Source organism: Triticum aestivum, chromosome 4D (assembly GCF_018294505.1).
Source record: "Triticum aestivum cultivar Chinese Spring chromosome 4D, IWGSC CS RefSeq v2.1, whole genome shotgun sequence".
Lineage (NCBI taxonomy): Eukaryota > Viridiplantae > Streptophyta > Magnoliopsida > Poales > Poaceae > Triticum > Triticum aestivum.
This window is the reverse complement of record NC_057805.1, coordinates 347,551,211-347,573,871: the sequence shown is the minus strand read 5'-3', so window position 1 is coordinate 347,573,871 and position 22,661 is coordinate 347,551,211. Positions and strand designations below refer to the sequence as shown.

General features: G+C 46.8%; 1 protein-coding gene across 1 annotated transcript; it reads right to left on the bottom strand.

Annotated features, from left to right (window-relative positions):
* Nucleotides 1-17,060: 17,060 nt before the first annotated feature.
* On the bottom strand, nucleotides 17,061-21,747 carry LOC123097830 (cardiolipin synthase (CMP-forming), mitochondrial). Its single transcript, XM_044519667.1, has 7 exons — nucleotides 21,250-21,747; nucleotides 19,667-19,764; nucleotides 19,517-19,567; nucleotides 19,269-19,382; nucleotides 17,871-17,927; nucleotides 17,706-17,791; nucleotides 17,061-17,608 (listed from the first exon to the last, which is right to left on the bottom strand). Exons 1-7 carry the CDS (start codon nucleotides 21,620-21,622, stop codon nucleotides 17,488-17,490), a joined length of 900 nt encoding a protein of 299 aa, XP_044375602.1. The 5' UTR covers nucleotides 21,623-21,747; the 3' UTR covers nucleotides 17,061-17,487.
* Nucleotides 21,748-22,661: the final 914 nt, after the last annotated feature.

Genomic DNA, 22,661 nt, shown 5'->3' with positions numbered 1-22,661 from the left:
CCCAAGTGCTTCGGCAGAGTCATTATGTCCCAAGCCACCCAACTGGGCTTTCTCTTTCCATGCTTGGAACCCTACCAGAATTGTCGAATGATAGACATGATGCTGTCACAAAGGCCTCGTGGTAATCTGAAGCAAGCCATGGAGTATACTGGTATAGCTTGTGTGACAGATTTGATCAAAACTTCTTTACCAACAGCTGAAAGTAACTTCTCCATCCACCCCTTAATCTTCTCCCACACTCGATCCCGAAGATATTTGAACGTACCGTTCTTAGAGTGGCCAACATCTGTAGGCATTCCCAGGTAACGTTCACTCAAAGACTCGTTTTGAACTTGCAAATTGTTCTTGACAATTTCTCTTGTCTGCACCGGGCAACCCTTGCTGAAGAAAATAGATGATTTTTCATTGTTGATCCATTGTCCAGAAGCAAAACAGTATGTATCAAGCAGGTTTGATACCATAGTTGAGCTCTCCCCACTTGCCTTAAATAACAACAGGCTATCATCTGCAAACAAGAGGTGGTTGACGGTGGGAGCCGAGGAAGCCACCTGGATACCTGTAAGAGACGACTGAGAACTTGATTTAAGGAGGCACGAAAGGCCCTCTGCTGCAATCAAGAACAAGTAGGGGAGATTGGATCTCCCTGCGGGATACCACGTGTGGTTATAAAAGAGTCAAGCTTCTCGCCATTAAAACATACTGAAAAAGAGACTGAAGAGACCATGCCCATGACCACATCTATCCAGTGTAGATCAAAACCCAGTTTAGTCATGATACCTGTCAGATATGCCCACTCCAGTCTGTCATATGCCTTCATCATGTCCAGCTTTAGAGCACAAAAACTGTTTGACTTTGCTCTCGACCTTTTCATAAAATGTAAGCACTCATAAGCACATATAATGTTATCCGTAATAAGCCTCCTGGGGACAAAGGCAGACTGTTCCTCAGAGATTATGTCAGGCAAAATCTTCTTCAACCTGTTGGCTATCACTTTCGAGGCTATTTTATACAGAACATTGCATAGACTTATAGGTCGGAATTGAGCAAGTACCGTAGGGGTCGTTACCTTAGGAATCAATACCAAGACTGTATCATTCACAGATTCTGGGCTCTCCTCGCCCCTTACTATTCTGAGCATTATATTTGTTACTTCATCACCACAAACCTCCCAATGCCTTTGGTAAAAGTGAGCAGGAAAACCATCTGGGCCTGGAGCCTTTGTCGAAAACATCTGAAATAAAGCAGTCTTGACCTCTTCCTTGGTGTACGGGGCACACAAGTTAGAGTTCATCTCAGCTGTCACCTTCCTCGACACATGGTCGAGCACCGCATCCATGTTCTGGACCCCTTCGGGGAGATATAAAGACTTGTAAAAATCATTAGCTAATAACTTTAGCTCTGCTGGATCGGATATCTCCACTCCCAGAGAATTCTGTAGTGCCTTATGTTGGGAATCGTAGCATAATATTAAAATTTTCCTACGCTCACCAAGATGCATCTATGGAGTCTACTAGCAACGAGGGGAAAGGAGTGCATCTACATACCCTTGTAGATCGCGAGCGGAAGCGTTCCAATGAACGTGGATGACGGAGTCGTACTCGCCGTGATCCAAATCACCGATGACCGAGTGCCGAACGGACGGCACCTCCGCGTTCAACACACGTACGGTGCAGCAACATCTCCTCCTTCTTGATCCAGCAAGGGGGAAGGAGAGGTTGATGGAGATCCAGCAGCACGACGGCGTGGTGGTGGATGTAGCGGGTCTCGTGCAGGGCTTCGCCGAGCTTCTACGAGAGAGAGAGAGGTGTTGCAGGGGAGGAGGGACGCGCCCAAGGCTGTTGTCTGCTGCCCTCCCTCCCCCCCTTTATATAGGCCTGCTGGGGGGGGCGCCGGCCCTGGAGATCAGATCCAAGGGGGGGGGGGCGGCGGCCAAGTGGGGGGGAAGGGGTGCCTTGCCCCCCAAGGCAAGGGGGAACTCCCCCTAGGGTTCCCAACCCTAGGCGCATGGGGGGAGGCCCAAGGGGGGCGCCCCAGCCCACTAGGGGCTGGTTCCCTTCCACTTTCAGCCCACGGGGCCCTCCGGGACAGGTGGCCCCACCCGGTGGACCCCCGGGACCCTTCCGGTGGTCCCGGTACAATACCGATAACCCCCGAAACTTTCCCGGTGGCCGAAACTGGACTTCCTATATATAATTCTTCACCTCCGGACCATTCCGGAACCTCTCGTGACGTCCGGGATCTCATCCGGGACTCCAAACAACTTTCGGGTTTCCGCATACATATATCTCTACAACCCTAGCGTCACCGGACCTTAAGTGTGTAGACCCTACGGGTTCGGGAGACATGCAGACATGACCAAGACGCCTCTCCGGTCAATAACCAACAGCGGGATCTGGATACCCATGTTGGCTCCCACATGTTCCACGATGATCTCATCGGATGAACCACGGTGTCGAGGATTCAATCAATCCCGTATACAATTCCCTTTGTCAGTCGGTATGTTACTTGCCCGAGATTCGATCGTCGGTATCCCAATACCTTGTTCAATCTCGTTACCGGCAAGTCTCTTTACTCGTACCGCAATGCATGATCCCGTGACTAACGCCTTAGTCACATTGAGCTCATTATGATGATGCATTACCGAGTGGGCCCAGAGATACCTCTCCGTCATACGGAGTGACAAATCCCAGTCTCGATCCGTGCCAACCCAACAGACACTTTCGGAGATACCCGTAGTGCACCTTTATAGTCACCCAGTTACGTTGTGACGTTTGGCACACCCAAAGCACTCCTACGGTATCCGGGAGTTGCACGATCTCATGGTCTAAGGAAAAGATACTTGACATTGGAAAAGCTCTAGCAAACGAAACTACACGATCTTTTATGCTATGCTTAGGATTGGGTCTTGTCCATCACATCATTCTCTTAATGATGTGATCCCGTTATCAATGACATCCAATGTCCATAGTCAGGAAACCGTGACTATCTGTTGATCAACGAGCTAGTAAACTAGAGGCTTACTAGGGACAGGTTGTGGTCTATGTATTCACACATGTATCACGATTTCCGGACAATACAATTATAGCATGAATAATAGACAATTACCATGAACAAAGAAATATAATAATAACCATTTATTATTGCCTCTAGGGCATATTTCCAACACCTTAATCATATTTTTCTTGCACCGAAGACTAGCTCGAAGGTGAAACAAATTTGTGTTTTTGTCTCCTGCCGAAAGCCACTCTACCCTGGCTCTCTGACGCCACATAATCTCCTCCCTGTGATACATCTCAATCAGCTTCTCATTGATTTTTAGTTCGACATGGGAAGGACCCGATCTTGCTGGGTCGTTTTTGAGTTCCTCTAACATCTGTTTGAGTTTTTAATCTCTTTCCTGACACTCCCGAACGTATCCTGGCTCCACCGCTGCAAGTTGGTCGCCAGATCCTGCAGCTTGTGGCGTAGCGCAGCCACAGAAGTGCACGGAGGTCCAGCCCCCCATCCCGAAGTTACTGTGTCAAGGAAGGTCTCGTGCGCCTCCCACATGAGCTCGTACCTGAACGGTTTCTGACGCCGCTCGTTAGTTTCTGCATCCCGCTCTAAGAGTAGAGGGGCATGATCTGATGTTACCCCGGTCAAGTGCGTGACCGCAGCCAGTGGAAACCTGGCCAGCCATGACGCGTTTACGAGGGCTCTGTCAAGTCTGCATCTAGTATAGCTCCCTCCTGTTACTTTCTTCTCGAAGGTCCAAAAATTTCCTTTATAGCCAAGGTCAAGCAACATGCAAACATCAAGGACTTCTCTGAAGGCTTGGATTGTTGGGGAACGTAGCAGAAATTCAAAATTTTCTACGCATCACCAAGATCAATCTATGGAGTAATCTAGCAACGAGGGGAAGGGGAGTGAATCTACATACCCTTGTAGATCGCGATGCGGAAGCGTTGCAAGAACGCGGATGAGGGAGTCGTACTCGTAGCGATTCAGATCGTGGTTGATTCCGATCTAAGCACCGAAAGAACGGTGCCTCCGCGTTCAACACACGTGCAGCCCGGTGACGTCTCCCACGCCTTGATCCAGCAAGGAGAGAGGGAGAGGTTGGGGAAGACTCCATCCAGCAGCAACACGACGGCATGGTGGTGGTGGAGGAGCGTGGCAATCCCGCAGGGCTTCGCCAAGCACCGCGGGAGAGGAGGAGGAGGAAGAGGGGTAGGGCTGCGCCAAAAAGGAGACGTTCTCATGTCTATGGCAGCCCCAAAACCTCAATATATATAGGGGAGGGGGAGGGCTGCGCCCCCATCTAGGGTTTCCCCCTCAAGGGGTGCGGCCAGCCCTAGATGGGGCTTGGGGGGCGGCCAAAGGGGGAGGAGTGCCTCCCAAGTCAAGTGGAGGCCCTCCCCCTTAGGGTTTCCCCTCTCCCATGCGCATGGGCCTTGGGGGGGCTGGTGCCCCTGGCCCATTAAGGCTAGGGCGCCCCCCTTACAGCCCATGCTGCTGTATTGGACGTGGTGGAACATTTTCCGGACCTCCGGACCCCTCCGGAATCCTCCGGAACCTTCTGGAAGCTTCCCGGTACAATACCGAAAAAACCCGAACTTTTCCCGGAACCCGAACAACAACTTTCCATATATAAATCTTTACCTCCGGACCATTCCGGAACTCCTCGTGACGTCCGGGATCTCATCCGGGACTCCGAACAACATTCGGTAACCACGTACATGCTTTCCCTATAACCCTAGCGTCATCGAACCTTAAGTGTGTAGACCCTACGGGTTCGGGAACCATGCAGACATGACCGAGACGTTCTCCGGTCAATAACCAACAGCGGGATCTGGATACCCATGTTGGCTCCCACATGTTCCACGATGATCTCATCGGATGAACCACGATGTCGGGGATTCAATCAATCCCGTATGCAATTCCCTTTGTCTAACGGTATGTTACTTGCCCGAGATTCGATCGTCGGTATCCCTATACCTTGTTCAATCTCGTTACCGGCAAGTCTCTTTACTCGTTCCGTAACTCACATCATCCCGTGATCAACTCCTTGGTCACATTGTGCACATAATGATGATGTCCTACCGAGTGGGCCCAGAGATACCTCTCCGTTTACACGGAGTGACAAATCCCAGTCTCGATTCGTGCCAACCCAACAGACACTTTCGGAGATACCCGTAGTGCACCTTTATAGCCACCCAGTTACGTTGTGACGTTTGGCACACCCAAAGCATTCCTACGGTATCCGGGAGTTGCACAATCTCATGGTCTAAGGAAATGATACTTGACATTAGAAAAGCTCTGAGCAAACGAACTACACGATCTTGTGCTAGGCTTAGGATTGGGTCTTGTCCATCACATCATTCTCCTAATGATGTGATCCCGTTATCAACGACATCCAATGTCCATGGTCAGGAAACCGTAACCATCTATTGATCAACGAGCTAGTCAACTAGAGGCTTACTAGGGACATGGTGTTGTCTATGTATCCACACATGTATCTGAGTTTCCTATCAATACAATTCTAGCATGGATAATAAACGATTATCATGAACAAGGAAATATAATAATAACCTATTTATTATTGCCTCTAGGGCATATTTCCAACAGTCTCCCACTTGCACTAGAGTCAATAATCTAGTTCACATCACCATGTGATTAACACTGACAGGTCACATCACCATGTGACCAACACCCAAGAGTTTACTAGAGTCAACAATCTAGTTCACATCTCTATGTGATTAACACTCAATGAGTTCTGGTTTGATCATGTTATGCTTGTGAGAGAGGTTATTAGTCAACGGGTCTGAACCTTTCAGATTCGTGTGTGCTTTACGAATATCTATGTCATCTTTGTGGATGCTACCACGCGCTATTTGGAGCCATTTCAAATAATTGCTCTACTATACGAATCCGGTTTACTACTCAGAGTCATCCGGATTAGTGTCAAAGTTCGCATCGACGTAACCCTTTACGACGAACTCCTTTCCACCTCCATAATCGAGAAAATTCCTTAATCCACTAGGTACTAAGGATAAGTTCGACCGCTGTCATGAGATCCTTTCCCGGATCACCATTGTACCCTCTTGACCAACTCATGGCAAGGCACACTACATGTGCGGTACATAGCATAGCATACTATAGAGCCTACGTCTAAAGCATAGGGGACGACCTTCGTCCTTTCTCTATCTTCTGCTGTGGTCAGGTCTTGAGTCTCACTCAATACTCACACCTTGTAACACAGCCAAGAACTTCTTCTTTGCTGATCTATTTTGAACTCTTTCAAAATCATGTCAAGGTGTGCGTTCTTTGAAAGTATCATCGGGCATCTTGATCTATCTCTATAGATCTTGATGCCCAATATGTAAGTAGCTTTTATCCAGGTCTTCCTTTGAAAACTCCTTTCAAACAACCCTTTATGCTTTCCAGAAATTTTACATCATTTCGAATCAACAATATGTCATTCACATATACTTATCAGAAATGTTGTAGCGCTCCCACTCACTTTATTGTAAATACAAGTTTTTAACAAACTTTGTATAAACCCAAAAACTTTGATCACTCCATCAAAGTGTATATTCTGACTCCGAGATGCTTGCTCTAATCCATGGAAGGATCGCTGGAGCTAGCATACCTTTTAGCATCCTTAGGATCGACAAAAACTTTCTGATTGTATCACATACAACCTTTCCTTACGAAAACTGGTAAGGAAACTTGTTTTGACATCCATCTGCTAGATTTCACAAATGCAGATAATGCTAACATGATTCCGACGGACTTAAGCACCGCTACGGATGAGAAAATCTCATCGTAGTCAACTCCTTGAACTTGTGGAAATACTCTTTGCCACAAGTCGAGCTTCATAGACGGCAACATTACCGTCCTTGTCCGTCTTCTTCTTAAAGATCCATTTATCTCAATGGCCTTACGACCATCAAGCAGTACTCTCAAAGTCTATACTTTGTTTTCATACATGGATCCTCTCGGATTTTATGGCTTCTAACCATTTGTCGGAATATGGGCCCACCATCGCTTCTCCATAGCTCGTAGGTTCAGTGTTGTCCAACAACATGATATCTCAGACAGGATCACGTACCACTCTGAAGTAGCACGCATCCTCGTCGTCCTACGAGGTTTGGTAGTGACTTGATCTGAAGTTTCATGATCACTATCATAAGCTTCCACTTCAATTGGTGTAGGTGCCACAGGAACAACTTCCTGTGCCCTGCTACACACTAGTTGAAGTGACGGTTCTATAACCTTATCAAGTCTCCACCATCCTCCCACTCAATTCTTTCGAGAGAAACTTTTCCTCGAGAAAGGACTCGTTTCTAGAAACAATTACTTTTGCTTCCAGATCTGAAATAGGAGGTATACCCAACTGTTTTTGGGTATTCTATGAAGATGCATTTATCCGCTTTGGGTTTGAGCTTATCAGCCTGAAACCTTTTCACATAAGCATCGCAGCCCCAAACTTTTAAGAAACGACAACTTAGGTTTCTATAAACGGTGTCGTCTCAACGGAATTGCGTGGTGCCCCTTTTAAAGTGAATGTGGTTGTCTCTAATGCCTAACCCATAAACGATAGTGGTAATTTGATAAGAAACATCATGGTATGCACCATATCCAATAGGGTGTAGTTATGATGTTCGGACACACTATGGTGTTCCAGGCGGTATTAATTGTGAAACACTTTCCACAATGTCTTAATTGTGTGCCAAACTCGTAACTCAGATATCTCTATGATCATATCATAGACATTTTATCCTCTTGTCACGACAATCTTCAACTTCACTCTGAAATTACTTGAACCTTTCAATAATTCAGACTAGTGTTTCATCAAGTAAATACACTCAGCATCTACTCAAATTATCTGTGAAGTAAGAACATAACGATATCCACTGCATGCCTCAGCACTCATTGGACTGCGTACATCAAAATGTATTACTTCCAATAAGTTGCTCTCTTGTTCCATCTTACTGAAAACGAGGACTTTCAGTCATCTTGCCCATGTGGTATGATTTGCATGTCTCAAGTGATTCATAATCAAGTGAGTCTAAACGATCCATCTGCATGGAGTTTCTTCATGCATATATACCAATAGACATGGTTCGCATGTCTCAATCTTTTCAAAAATGAGTGAGTCCAAAGATCCATCCACATGGAGCTTCCTCATGCGTTCTATACCAATATGACTCAAGTGGCAGTGCCACAAGTATGTGGTACTATCATTACTATCTTATATCTTTTGGCATGAACATGTGTATCACTACGATCGAGATTCATTTTAGGTGCAAGACCATTGAAGGTATTATTCAAATAAACAGAGTAACCATTATTCTCCTTAAATGAATAACCGTTTTGCGGTAAACATAATCCAATCATGTTCAACGCAACCACCAAATCTCGATGGTAGAGGGAGCATGCGATGCTTGATCACATCAACCTTGGAAACACTTCCAACACATATCGTCATCTCACCTTTAGCTAGTCTCCATTTATTCCACAGCTTTTATTTCGAGTTACTAACACTTAGCAACCGAACCAGTATCTAATACCCTGGTGCTGCTAGGAGTACTAGTAAAGTACACATTCATATAACGTATATCCAATATACTTCTGTCGACCTTGCCTGCCTTCTCATCTACCAAGTATCTAGGGTAGTACTGCTTCAGTGACCGTTCCTCTTATTACAGAAGCACTTAGTCTCGGGTTTGGGTTCAACCTTGGGATTCTTCACTAGAGCAGCAAACGACTTGCTGTTTCATGAAGTATCCCTTTTGCCCTTGCCCTTCTTAAACTAGTGGTTCTACTAACCATCAACAATTGATGCTCCTTCTTGATTTCTACTCTCGCGGTGTCAAACATCGCGAATAGCTCAAGGATCATCATAACTATCCTTGATATGTTATAGTTCATCACGAAGCTCTACTAGCTTGGTGGCAATGACTATGGGGAACTATCACTATCTCATCTGGGAGATTAACTCCCACTCGATTCAAGCGATTGTGGCACTCAGACAATCTGAGCACATGCTCAACGATTGAGCTTTTCTCCCTTAGTTTGCAGGCTTAAGAAACTTGTCAGAGGTCTCATACCTCTTGACGTGGGCACTAGTCTGAAATCCCAATTTCAGTCTTCGGAACATCTCACATGTTCTGCGACGTTTCAAAACGTCTTTGGTGCCACAATTATAAACCGTTAGCATTACGCACTGAACTATCACGTAGTTATCAAAACGTGTATGTCAGATGTTCCGCAACATCTATAGACGACGCTGAGGTTCAGCACACCGAGCGGTGCATTAAGGACATAAGCCTTCTGTGCAGCAATGAGGAGAATCCTCAGTTTACGGACCCAGTCCGCATAATTGTTACTACCAACTTTCAACTAAATTTTCTCTAGGAACATATCTTAACCAGTAGATTTAAAGCGTATGACATAATTTGCAAAGGGTTTTTGACTATGTTCATGATAATGAAGTTCATCTGATTATGAACTCCCACTCAGATAGACATCCCTCTAGTCATCTAAGTGAAACATGATCCGAGTTCAACTAGGCCGTGTCCGATCATCACGTGAGACGGACTAGTCAAGATCGGTGAACATCTCCATGTTGATCGTATCTTCTATACGATTCATGCTCGACCTTTCGGTCCTCCGTGTTCCGAGGCCATGTCTGTACATGCTAGGCTCGTCAAGTCAACCTAAGTGTATTGCGTGTGTGCCGAGGCCATGTCTGTACATGCTAGGCTCGTCAACACCCGTTGTATTCGAACGTAAGAATCTATCACACCCGATCATCACGTGGTGCTTCGAAACGACGAACCTTCGCAACGGTGCACAGTTAGGGTGAACACTTTCTTGAAATTATTATAAGGGATCATCCTACTTGCTACCGTCGTTCTAAGCAAATAAGATGCAAAAACATGATAAACATCACATGCAATCAAATAGTGACATGATATGGCCAATATCATCATGTTCCTTTGATCTCCATCTTCGGGGCACCATGATCATCCTTGTCACCGGCATGACACCATGATCTCCATCATCATGATCTCCATCATTGTGTATTCATGAAGTTGTCACGCCAACGGTTACTTCTACTTCTATGGCTAACGCGTTTAGCAACAAAGTAAAGTAATTTACATGGCGTTATTCAATGACACGCAGGTCATACAAAATAATAAAGACAACTCCTATGGCTCCTGCCGGTTGTCATAATCATCGACTTGCAAGTCGTGATTCCTATTACAAGAATATGATCAATCTCATACATCACATATATCATTCATCACATCTTCTGGCCATATCACATCACATAGCACTTGCTGCAAACACAAGTTAGACGTCCTCTAATTGTTGTTGCAAGTTTTTACGTGGTTTGTAGGTTTCTAGCAAGAACGTTTCTTACCTACGTATGACCACAACGTGATTTGCCAATTTCTATTTACCCTTCATAAGGACCCTTTTCATCGAATCCGTTCCGACTAAAGTAGGAGAGACAGACACCCGCTAGCCACCTTATGCATCTAGTGCATGTCAGTCGGTGGAACCTGTCTCACGTAAGCGTACGTGTAAGGTCGGTCCGGGCCGCTTCATCCCACAATGCCGCCGAAACAAGATAAGACTAGTAGCGGCAAGAAGAATTGGCAACATCAACGCCCACAACTACTTTGTGTTCTACTCGTGCATAGAAACTACGCATAGACCTAGCTCATGATGCCACTGTTGGGGAACGTAGCAGAAATTCAAAATTTTCTACGCATCACCAAGATCAATCTATGGAGTAATCTAGCAACGAGGGGAAGGGGAGTGAATCTACATACCCTTGTAGATCGCGATGCGGAAGCGTTGCAAGAACGCGGATGAGGGAGTCGTACTCGTAGCGATTCAGATCGCGGTTGATTCCGATCTAAGCACCGAAAGAACGGTGCCTCCGCGTTCAACACACGTGCAGCCCGGTGACGTCTCCCACGCCTTGATCCAGCAAGGAGAGAGGGAGAGGTTGGGGAAGACTCCATCCAGCAGCAACACGACGGCATGGTGGTGGTGGAGGAGCGTGGCAATCCCGCAGGGCTTCGCCAAGCACCGCGGGAGAGGAGGAGGAGGAAGAGGGGTAGGGCTGCGCCAAAAAGGAGACGTTCTCATGTCTATGGCAGCCCCAAAACCTCAATATATATAGGGGAGGGGGAGGGCTGCGCCCCCATCTAGGGTTTCCCCCTCAAGGGGTGCGGCCAGCCCTAGATGGGGCTTGGGGGGCGGCCAAAGGGGGGAGGAGTGCCTCCCAAGTCAAGTGGAGGCCCTCCCCCTTAGGGTTTCCCCTCTCCCATGCGCATGGGCCTTGGGGGGGCTGGTGCCCCTGGCCCATTAAGGCTAGGGCGCCCCCCTTACAGCCCATGCTGCTGTATTGGACGTGGTGGAACATTTTCCGGACCTCCGGACCCCTCCGGAATCCTCCGGAACCTTCTGGAAGCTTCCCGGTACAATACCGAAAAAACCCGAACTTTTCCCGGAACCCGAACAACAACTTTCCATATATAAATCTTTACCTCCGGACCATTCCGGAACTCCTCGTGACGTCCGGGATCTCATCCGGGACTCCGAACAACATTCGGTAACCACGTACATGCTTTCCCTATAACCCTAGCGTCATCGAACCTTAAGTGTGTAGACCCTACGGGTTCGGGAACCGTGCAGACATGACCGAGACGTTCTCCGGTCAATAACCAACAGCGGGATCTGGATACCCATGTTGGCTCCCACATGTTCCACGATGATTTCATCGGATGAACCACGATGTCGGGGATTCAATCAATCCCGTATGCAATTCCCTTTGTCTAACGGTATGTTACTTGCCCGAGATTCGATCGTCGGTATCCCTATACCTTGTTCAATCTCGTTACCGGCAAGTCTCTTTACTCGTTCCGTAACTCACATCATCCCGTGATCAACTCCTTGGTCACATTGTGCACATAATGATGATGTCCTACCGAGTGGGCCCAGAGATACCTCTCCGTTTACACGGAGTGACAAATCCCAGTCTCGATTCGTGCCAACCCAACAGACACTTTCGGAGATACCCGTAGTGCACCTTTATAGCCACCCAGTTACGTTGTGACGTTTGGCACACCCAAAGCATTCCTACGGTATCCGGGAGTTGCACAATCTCATGGTCTAAGGAAATGATACTTGACATTAGAAAAGCTCTGAGCAAACGAACTACACGATCTTGTGCTAGGCTTAGGATTGGGTCTTGTCCATCACATCATTCTCCTAATGATGTGATCCCGTTATCAACGACATCCAATGTCCATGGTCAGGAAACCGTAACCATCTATTGATCAACGAGCTAGTCAACTAGAGGCTTACTAGGGACATGGTGTTGTCTATGTATCCACACATGTATCTGAGTTTCCTATCAATACAATTCTAGCATGGATAATAAACGATTATCATGAACAAGGAAATATAATAATAACCTATTTATTATTGCCTCTAGGGCATATTTCCAACATGGATCTGGGCGTTGCTATGCTGGCCAACTCCTTGATGTTCATCTGGACGTAACACCTCATTGAAATCCCCCATACAGAGCCAGGGAAGATCGCTCAAAGTACTGATATTTTTCAAAGTTGTCCATGTGTGATGCCTCATATGTGTTTGTGCCTCTCCATAAACGCACGCCATTCTCCACTTTTCTGCATCTTGTTCCTCAACAGACACATCTAAATGATACAAAGAGTAACCAAGAACTTCGACCTTTATTGAGTTATTCCAAAACAAACCTATTCCACCACTCCTACCTTGACTACTAACAGCATAAGAGTTGTCAAAGCCCAAAGTTCCAGCTAAAGCTTCTACCCTGGCACCTTCAATCTGAGTTTCAACAATGCACAAAAGGGTAGGGGTAAATTGCCTCTCGAAATCGCGAAGTTCACGGACTGTTGCAGCTTTACCCGCACCACGACAGTTCCAACAGAAGATGTTCATTGGGCCCGGCGGCGCTCCTCGAAGGAGCCCGCCAACGCTAAGACAACCTTGCCAAGATCGCCCTCCTTTTGCTCTTCTGCTGCTTCGTGTGTTTTGGCCCTCTTCAAGACCTGTTTGCCACTGATCCCATTAGTCCGAGCAGCAAACAGGCAAAAAAAACAAATGCGGGCATACACAGTTTATGAGATGTGAGTGGGCTTCGTAAAATCAAGTAAAAATGAGTGGACTTCATAAAATCAAGTAAAACGTCATTCACATATGATGGAGAATCGAACACAACACCTCCCACATTGAGAAAACCTGTCGTGACCAACTCAGCTAACTCCTTTTTATGAGTAATCCCACCTCGAGAGTTTATATTGAATCGCACCAATTTATATACGTTCGCTAATTGCTTCCTTGGACTCAAAGAACACAAAGAACATAAACTAGCAAGGAAATTGACCCTGAGATTGTGTGGCTGCCATGCTAAAAAAGAGAAATATTTTTAGGTACATTAATTGCCAGCCCTCCCCTTGATTAAAGGGAGGGATCATCGAGCTGGATTTGTGTGTGCTTAAAAGGATTCGGGATTTATGGGCTGCTAATGCATCCATAATTAAACCTTAATAGTTGCACAATTAAGGAAGGATTGTAGCAACCCGACCCTGTCGTCGCGGGGTTGCCTCCGCCGTGGGTTCGCCGACCGGCGACGAGGAGATCGCGCGCCCGGAAGAAGCCACTCGCGAAGTTGCGATGCCATAGCGAGCTAGCGCACGGAACGGAATAAGAATCCGGCCTATAGCAGCCCAGGATATATAAGAAAAAGGAAATTGCTAGAAAGGAAGTAGAATAATTTCCTCTATTATTAGGCAAAAAAGGAAGGAATTTAAAAGTAGAAATAAATTCCGCTAGAAATTAAAAAGCTAGCCTGTGGAGGAGCTCTTGGCAAGCAACCATGTTTCCAAATCTCATGGTAATGTTGTTTTCAATGTCCTGTGAGGTCTATATATGTATTATGCTTTTGGCCATGTTATAATTTGTTAATGAGGTACTCCTTCCATCCGAAAAAACTTGTCCCTCAAATGGATGTATTTAGCACCAAGTTAGTGCTAGATACATTCATTGGATGAATAAACTTGCGACAAGTTTTTTTTTTCGGATGGAGGGAGTACGAATTATTTAGGGCAGGGCAGTGTGAATGTCAAGTTAACAACTTTTGATTTGTAGCCAATGGGATCCGATGTTTTGCATGTTTTTAAGACTTCTAAAAAATCCAAGAAAATATTTGTAAAATGGTGTGTCAAATTGTGATAAGCCGTTGTCCTTGAGCCGATGGACTCTAAACGACCAATAACCAACTAGGTCATAAACACTTTGTAATTTTTTTATGGATTACATCCAGCGTACTTATTTGATCTAAGGTTATCTTTTAATAACTTTAATATACTTTTTTTTGTCGCAAATGAACCGATGAGCCGGTCGTCCAACCGGTGAGTCGTTCGTTCAGTTTTTTAGACTGTGGTTAGATGGCCACGGAGGAAGAGCATGCCATAATTCGCTGCTGGAAACAGACCCAAGTTCATGTTAGAGATGAAGGAGGACGGTGGCGATAGTGAAGTGTATGTAGTTTGTGTTGACTCAAGTAATTGACGTCCTTCCGGCTTAACTTGATTTGCATTAATAATAATTATTGTGTGCGCTGAGAAGGAAATACGTCGGCTGATTTGTTATGACATGATTGGTGTTGAAGCTCGTGAAGATGTATGTGACGGTTGCAAGGCACAAGGAACTACAAGCCGGTGTAGGGAGACGCTTGTGAAATCGGCATGGTAGAGTGTGATGACCAAGCTCACCACCTTGGGATTGATCACATTTGTTGTAATAGGTGGGCAAGTGACCACCATCATGATGACACAGGAGAAATGGCAATGAAGATGATTCGCTAGGTCTGTTCTTGAGTTTGTTTCTCCCGTTACAACGCACGGGCATTTGTGCTAAGTACATTCTAAAAGGGGAGAGATCTTCACCCAGCGTTTGCACTTGCCCTTATCATCTCTATGGCGGGGGTAGTAAAGCTCGAAGACGACGTAGGTGTCGGGGGAGGGGGTGGGGGAGGACGTCGGAGTCGGCGGACTCTAGAAGTCCGTCGAGGCATCGGGCTCTGGCGCTGCTTGCTCCTTGGCGAGGTGCTTCAACACCTCGTGCCCCTCCTTCAACGTCTTCCAACGCCAACAACGGGCATCAGTTTCCTTGCTGGTCAAGGACTAGTACAGGGACGCCACAGACTAGCTGCTCCTCCTCGGAAGAGGGAGGCACGCCAACTGTCGTAGAGGGCCCGCTGGATCGAGCCCGGGCCACTATCTCTGCACGCCGTGCTACCCCGCACCTCGAACTTGGGGAGCCAAGATTCAGAGGAGCACGAGCTCCATGACAGGGATGATAAACACGGGGGAAACACCCCACCATCGGGGTAGTGGGGACGGCCCGGAGCTGCAAAAGCCCCGCTGAATCGTCGGGAGGGCGCAAAGTTGGAGGAACCCTAACAAGGACGATGGAGACAAGGCCGGACTAAACGAGCCACACGACCTGCGGAGGACGAAGTTGTCGTCGTCCTCTGCGGCAAGCGTGTCCCAGTCGATTGGGTCCTCCTCCGCCCTGGAGCCGGACATGACGGTGTGGGACCACAGGGACAAGACCAAAGAGGAGAGGTGCGAGCGGATTGGGAGGAGGGGAGTGAAGAGAGTGAGGGCTAGGGTTTCCGGCTAGGGTTTGAGGAGGTGGTGTGGTCCGTGGTGGGCCAGATGATGCTCTTCTTCATATACTACGCATACGAATGACATCACACATTACCATTAATAGAAACCCACAAGTGCTTGTGGTTAATCCCTCTCAATCCCCTTCAAGCCCCTCAAAAATCGAACCGAACAAGCCACAAAGAACACACTCAAATGCGTCATCATCCTCCATCCATCCATTCTTGTTCTAAAACCTTCCCAAACCAGGCCGGCCTCAAATTCGCCCCATATTTGGCTTTGGATTGGGGGGCTACCGTTGGAGGTGTGCTTGTTGGAGGTGTGCTTTTTGTCGAGACAATGTTCGAGCTGTCCGTCCATGACATATGGGAAGGGTTCGAGAGGCTCCCTTGGAGATGCCCTTATAGTACTCTAGGGAAGGGTTCTAGCCTAGCCCAGTTCATCGGACTTTGGGAGATCATTTCGGAGGTGCAACTTGACGCTCAGACTGAGGACAGCCCCATCTGGGCGTGGAATGTGTCCGGAGTCTACTCTGCATCTTCAGCTTATAAGATGCTTTGTGAGGGAGGAGTTCGTTTCTACTCTTTCGGAGCCATCTGGAAATGTTGGGCACCTCTTGCGTGTAAGATCTTCATGTGGCTGGCAGTGCAATATCGATTATGGACGGCGGATAGAAGGACTAGACATTGGTTGCAAGACCAAACGTCAAAATGCTGCCTATGTGACCAGGAGGAAGACACAGTCGACCATATTTTTGCAGCAGTGTGTGTTCTCGCGGCAAGTGTGGTCTAGTTGCATTGCTAGGATGGGACTGAGGATGGAGCTTTGCCCAGCAAATGATTCTAGGTAGGTGCAATGGTGGTCAGGAGCCAGAAAGCGAATACACAAGCAAACTCGGAAAAGATTCGACACGTTCGTAATGCTTATCTGCTGGACACTATGGAAACAGAGGAACGCGAGGGTGTTCGGATCGGGCCAGATCAAGAACGAGTGGGATACGGTGGACATGATCTTCGACGAATTGAGGACTTGGGCCACGGCAGGAGCGTTTGGAGGACAACATGTATCCGAGTAGTAGAGTAGCATGAGGAATGGAGTGGAGGCTTGGTTAGGGTCAGATGTGACTCTTAACCAGCGCTATTGTAACCTCTTGTACATATTTTCTCTCTTCTATAAAGCTAAGGTACGCTTTTGGCGTACCCTCGAAAAAAAGTACTCTATTCACTAAAATTTTCAGTTAAAACACAAGTGCGGTATATGCAAAACGAGATCAGCAAAGAAACCAGCAGATGCATTACAGCGTCTCGCATGCAAGAAGCTGAGAGAAACACATTGAAAGAATAATTTTGTGCTCCCTGGCAATATGATATGGGTAAAATTACAGTGGCAGGAACTCCACACGCACAGGCCAACCGCCTGGTCTGCGCTTGTATACGGTTACAATCGTCTGCATCGTCTCCAGTCTTGCAGCTCATTACACACGGTGTCCAACACTCGAAGCTGTGGCTACCTTCCGTGAAAGTAGATCACCCTGGCATCACAGGCTACGAGCTATATATTTTGCTTCTAAAGAGATCCTCGCATGCTCAACAAGCTTTGGCGGCTAATCCGCCAAGCACCAATGGCACGGGTCACACGAGGATCTCAACAAGATCTAGGCCCCATCAATCAACTCAACAATCTTCCAAAAAATTGCAGCATCTTGAATGGAATATTGTCGCCTTTGCTCCTGTTTCTTCTATTACACTATGTGCTAACACTATTTTAGAAGTATCCGCCATATATTTCTGATGTACACCACTAGGGACCATATGGCAAGTCCAGCAGATGCATAGAGCAACGCAACACCAGGGGGGACTAGAGCACCTTGTACATGTAGACTGCACAACAAAAGCGCCAAAAACAAACCCCAGTCAGCATGCAAAATGATTAAAACAATGACGAGGCTTTAAGCTCGTTCAAAGAAAATGCAAGTACCTCGGGTCTCTGCTGGCAAGGAGCAGAGTCAATGCTGTCATCTGTGTCGCTGTCTTCCACTTCCCTAAATTGTTTACTGCCACAGCCTGTTGCTTGTAGGAAGTACAAATTCAGTATTTGAATGTCTAATTAAGGCAATGTAAGACAATAGAAGACAGAAGGAACCTCAAGAACTTGGGTATTCTGAGACGCAGCCCACTCTCTAACAGCTGACATTGTGATCTGCAGAAACAGATACGCCAGAACATTAGCTCGTGACAAGCATAGCACACTATCATAACTCATAGCAGAAGATAACTTTCGAAATGGCAAATGGATATATATGTCTGGGCCCAAGAGAAAAGTGAAGTAAAGTTGCTCCAAGACACCACTCACATGGAATTGGAAAATGGAAACTTGAATGTCAAATCTGTTACTTTTATCAAACTTTTTTGGGTAGCACACTTGAAGAAATTGTTCATAGCTTCTAAATATCTTGAAGCATAAAGCTTTTTTTTCATTTCATACATGCTCTGGTTTTGATTCAAACAAGCCATATGGTAGAGGTAGAGCGACTCAATCTAACTGAAAAGGCAAAGTGCTTCCATCCCACATATATGTGTGTGTTTCTACTGAACCAGGAAACAAACTAAAAGTTGCCCATGGCACCCCACATATTCACATAGAATCGAAGGTTGTACAAATCTGGTAATTTCCTCTCGACTTTTAGGCGGACCAGACCTGTGGTAGGGCGAAAAGTGCAAACCGCAACGGTCTATGAACCATGCACATAGTGTATAAGTAGGTACATGGTCACAACCTAGATTTACGGGCCATATTTTGCCCAGCGGCATCCGAAAACATCTGGGCAGGCCCTGCTTTTGGGGTAAATTGATTATTCTGAGCTTCTCAACACTTTGCCAAGGTTGTCGGAATCACGATTCTGTTGTATGATTCTACTACTTTACAATCCAAACTAACCCCTCCGATTCTACGATTTTGGTTCACAGAATCTACATTTCTACAGTTCTAACTATTCTACGATTTGCGACCCTAATGTCAGAGCTCCGATCCGATTCAGAATCATGATTCTGACTACCTTGCTTGATGCATCAAAAGGGTGCATGCTCCAGTTCTGTTTCAAATAAGCCTCATGGTGGAGCCACTCAATCAAGCTGAAGCAATGTGCACTCGATCCATGCCTCCATAAAAAACAGTACAGAGGTTGGCAAAAGAGCCCCTTCATTTCATCTACTGAAGCACATACTGCGTATATTCAACCAGAAAGAGACGAATAGCAAGGGTATAATTGGAAGTTGCTAACTTATCATGTTGGTTTGACAGGCTTATTTAGAGATAAGATCAGATAGCCATGACAAATACATGAACATCCTATTAGCACAGGAAGGCAAGATCTCACACTTACAACAGAACAAACATATACATATTTATATCAGCATAAGGTCAAAATTAAAGAAATCAAACTACCATCTTAATGTTTCCATAATTATAGATAGATTAACTAGAAAGTGGTTTTCCTTGCATTTTTGGAAAATGATGATGTAGATTTGGCTGGGTAACTACCTCTCTCCCAATGATGGCAATGGAAGGAACTGTCAGAAGCCATGGTCCATTCGTGAGCAGTGAAGTTTCCAAAGGTTTGGTGCACAGCAACACTAGTGTCGCAGCTACCATAAGCTGCAGTAGAGAATAGCAGCGACGAAGTTAGTTCTCGAGAGTAGGTCACACTTTGGAAACTGACAGTCTACAGACAGATAAGCGCGTATACAACATTGTGAAGAAGGATCAGAGCAGCAAAAAGAGAAAGAAACCTTGTCGGCCACAGGATCAAGAAATGCACCAAAAGGTGTTCCCAAATGCATCTGCATAATATATTATGTCAGGAAACAATAACACGAGGAAAAATGATTATAGAGTAACCCAGTATAGCATATTATATTCAGCAAATATTTGTGACACACCTTTCTCGCAATATAACCATCTAGCCAATCAGTGATTGCTGCAGCAAGGAAGATGCCAGTTGTGGCAGTTGCTGCCCAAGGACCTTCCATGTAGAAAGCTGGTAACAGTAGAGATAACAAGCTATTAATTAATTACAGAAAAAGGGATATTTCCATAGTCAAACTAAGATTATTATGTCAAACATAACAAACACAAAAAAAGTGCCAAATGCATATCAGATATCAACCAACAGCGAACTGCATGGAAAGTAAGCTGTTGGTTCCTGTGACAAAAATGCTATTTGGCCACCAGTATAAACAGGCACTATTTCAAAATTTCAATAGATGACACATGAGCAGTCCATTTAACCGTTGACATGAATAATTGACAGCAAAAGTATGTTATTGGTCAGTTCAATGAAGCCATGGGCAATAAAGTAATAAATTTTAGGCTTTCAGCTGAAGTAAAGAAACTCAAAAGCTTTACACCTTTTAGCTACAGAACACTCAGCTAAACTGTTGGCATACAATTTACCCTAATAATGGCTAAAGAATGCAACACTGGCAGATCATAACCCAGTTATGGTGATAGGACACGTCAAATTGCAGCCTGTTCCAGTTTCTGCATGATGAAGACAATATTTAGTATATCTTTCAGTTTCATTTTAAATAGGATAGTTATGTTCTTCCCTGTGATTCTAGAAAATATGATGGAACTTTTGAAACAGCCATAATCTTCATAAAAGATGAAGTTCACAAGAAGTACTCTTCACCAGTGGAGAGGAAGCAAACACATCGACGGTTGCTAAAAGAAACCCGGGAATACAATATGACTTTGTGAAGATTTGGACAAAAGAGATTAAGCAGACTATGCACAACAGTGTGTGGTGCGTGACATAGAAATTGCATCTCTCAAGTCTAGTACTCCCTCCGTAAACTAATATAAGAGCATTTAGATCACTACTTAGTGATCTAAACACTCTTATATTTCTTTACAGAGGGAGTAACTGTGATAGTCTGTAAGTCCAACTAGCTTGGATCAAACAAAAGCATAGAGGATAAAAGAGACAGTTTAGGCTTTACATAGGTAGCCCTGTATGTATGTCAACTACTGACACCAGGCATGACCCCAGTTTAAAACTATGGAAATATGGATAGTGGAAACGTTGCAGTATCAGAAACTTCACAGCGAGGCTTAGGAAGAGTTGTGTATTGATCATTTGCTCTTGCCATCTGCGTCAGTGGTAGTTGACTAGTTGCCCATGCTGCAGTGATTATATGACTTCAAGTTTCCTCTGGTGCTGACTTATTTTCCTTGAGAGTTAGGCAGCCTAAGAAAGCTGTTTGTGCAAGATACCGGAACGTGGCGACACAGGAAAAGCAAACCACTTTGCACAAACTTCTTCTACGATTGCTCGCGGGAAATAATGAAATCCAACTAACTAGTCAGTGCTTTCAACAGCTACCTTTAGCCTAGTACTGTGCGTGATCGAGTGATCAGTAAAGGAAATCTCACACTTGCATCGATCTTGTGCAACATGTGCCCAACTGTAAAGTATGAACCAAGTTAGAAAAAAGCAAAGCAAAGCTCAGTTGGCGCTTACTGCTTATGAGGAACGGGACGGCGGCGACGCGGCCAATGGTGAGCACGGTGGGCAGCGTGAGCAGCCTGGGCGGGACGGGCTGCGGCAGCGGCAGCGGCGCCCCTTCCTTGGACACACCGTTGGCCGGCGGCAGGCGCCTCCTGGCCCCCGTCCCGTCAGATCCCATCCCCTCGGCAGGGCCGGAATGCGGCGAGGAGCAGAGCCCCCTCGCGGGCGACGGCCACCGGAACCAGCGGCAGGCGGCGCTGGCGGGCGCGGGCGGGCGGCGGGCGACGGGCGGGCGGGGGAGCGCGGGGATCTGGGCCGCGCGGGGGGAGAAGAGGGGCTTTGCGGCGGCGGCTTTGAGGAGGTGGGTGGCGATGGAAGAGGGCATGGGTTGGGGTCGGAAGCGGATTGGTCTGATTGGGGTCGGAGGAGGCAGGGAGGGGAAAGGTGGGGATGCGAGGCGTGCGCGAGACGGACGGAGACGGACGTAGGTAGAGAAAGAGGCTGGGAGGGAGAGGTCGGGGGAGGTGCACGAGTGCACGCACGTAGGGAGTACGCACTCCCGCCCTGCCCCGCCTGCCGACGTCGTGAGAGAGGGCTAAATCTGGGAACCCGCAGAGTTGGGGACGAGTAGGATTTTTGGTTGTTGGTGAGGTGGCTGGACGCTAGCGTGGGGCCCGGGATGGGGGCCGCCGGGGATCTAGATCTGGACGCTGGACTGGAGTGCGGAGTCTGGACTCTGGCTCTTGTCTCTTTTTTTTTCTCCTTTTGTGATCTCTGGTCTTGTCTTGTGGGCCATGATGGCAGTCGGACAGGGCGCTGATCTTTTATGTTGAAGAGGGTCACCATCACGCCAAGGTGATTTGGATCCAATAATTGCAAAGTCACACGGAGTCCTCATCAAATTTACCCAATTCTCCATCATCGTACAGTACTGAGACTAGTATGAGATTTCATATCTTCACGCTGCTACACTCCCCTGATAAAAAATAAAAATGTTATACCTCTGACTTTCCGTGGAGCGTTTTCCGCACAAGGCCTTGTCTGTCATGACATGAGCAATCATTCGCTCCATATCTATTCACATGAATCTCTTTCGTCATCCGCCACCCTCACTCCCATCCTCACCACCGGTCCCGGTCCACCGCTTTAAATGTCGTCCAGCCCGTCCCCAACCGCCGCGATGGAGATTGCGTCCGCCTCGTCCGTCGACGTCCCTTCCTCGGCTCCGTCGTGCAAGGCGGAGAACGTCACCTGAATGATGCGGCGACGCCGACGGCAAGAGAGGGAAGCGGCGAGGGCGTCACAGGGAGGTGCGGACATGGACCCCCCCCCCCCCCCCCCGCCACGCGCCCGGATCCCCACACCCCATCCATCCGTTCGCCGACACGGATTACGCCGTCAAAGCACGTTGGGATAGAGGAGGA

Coding starts and splice junctions, on each gene's coding strand:
- LOC123097830 (XM_044519667.1), bottom strand. CDS start 21,622: ATGCCCTCTTCCATCGCCACCCACCTCCTCAAAGCCGCCGCCGCAAAG. Junction 19,383..19,516: donor TTGATCCTGTGGCCGACAAG/GTTTCTTTCTCT, acceptor TCTCTACTGCAG/CTTATGGTAGCTGCGACACT. Junction 17,928..19,268: donor TTGCCATCATTGGGAGAGAG/GTAGTTACCCAG, acceptor CTGTTTCTGCAG/ATCACAATGTCAGCTGTTAG.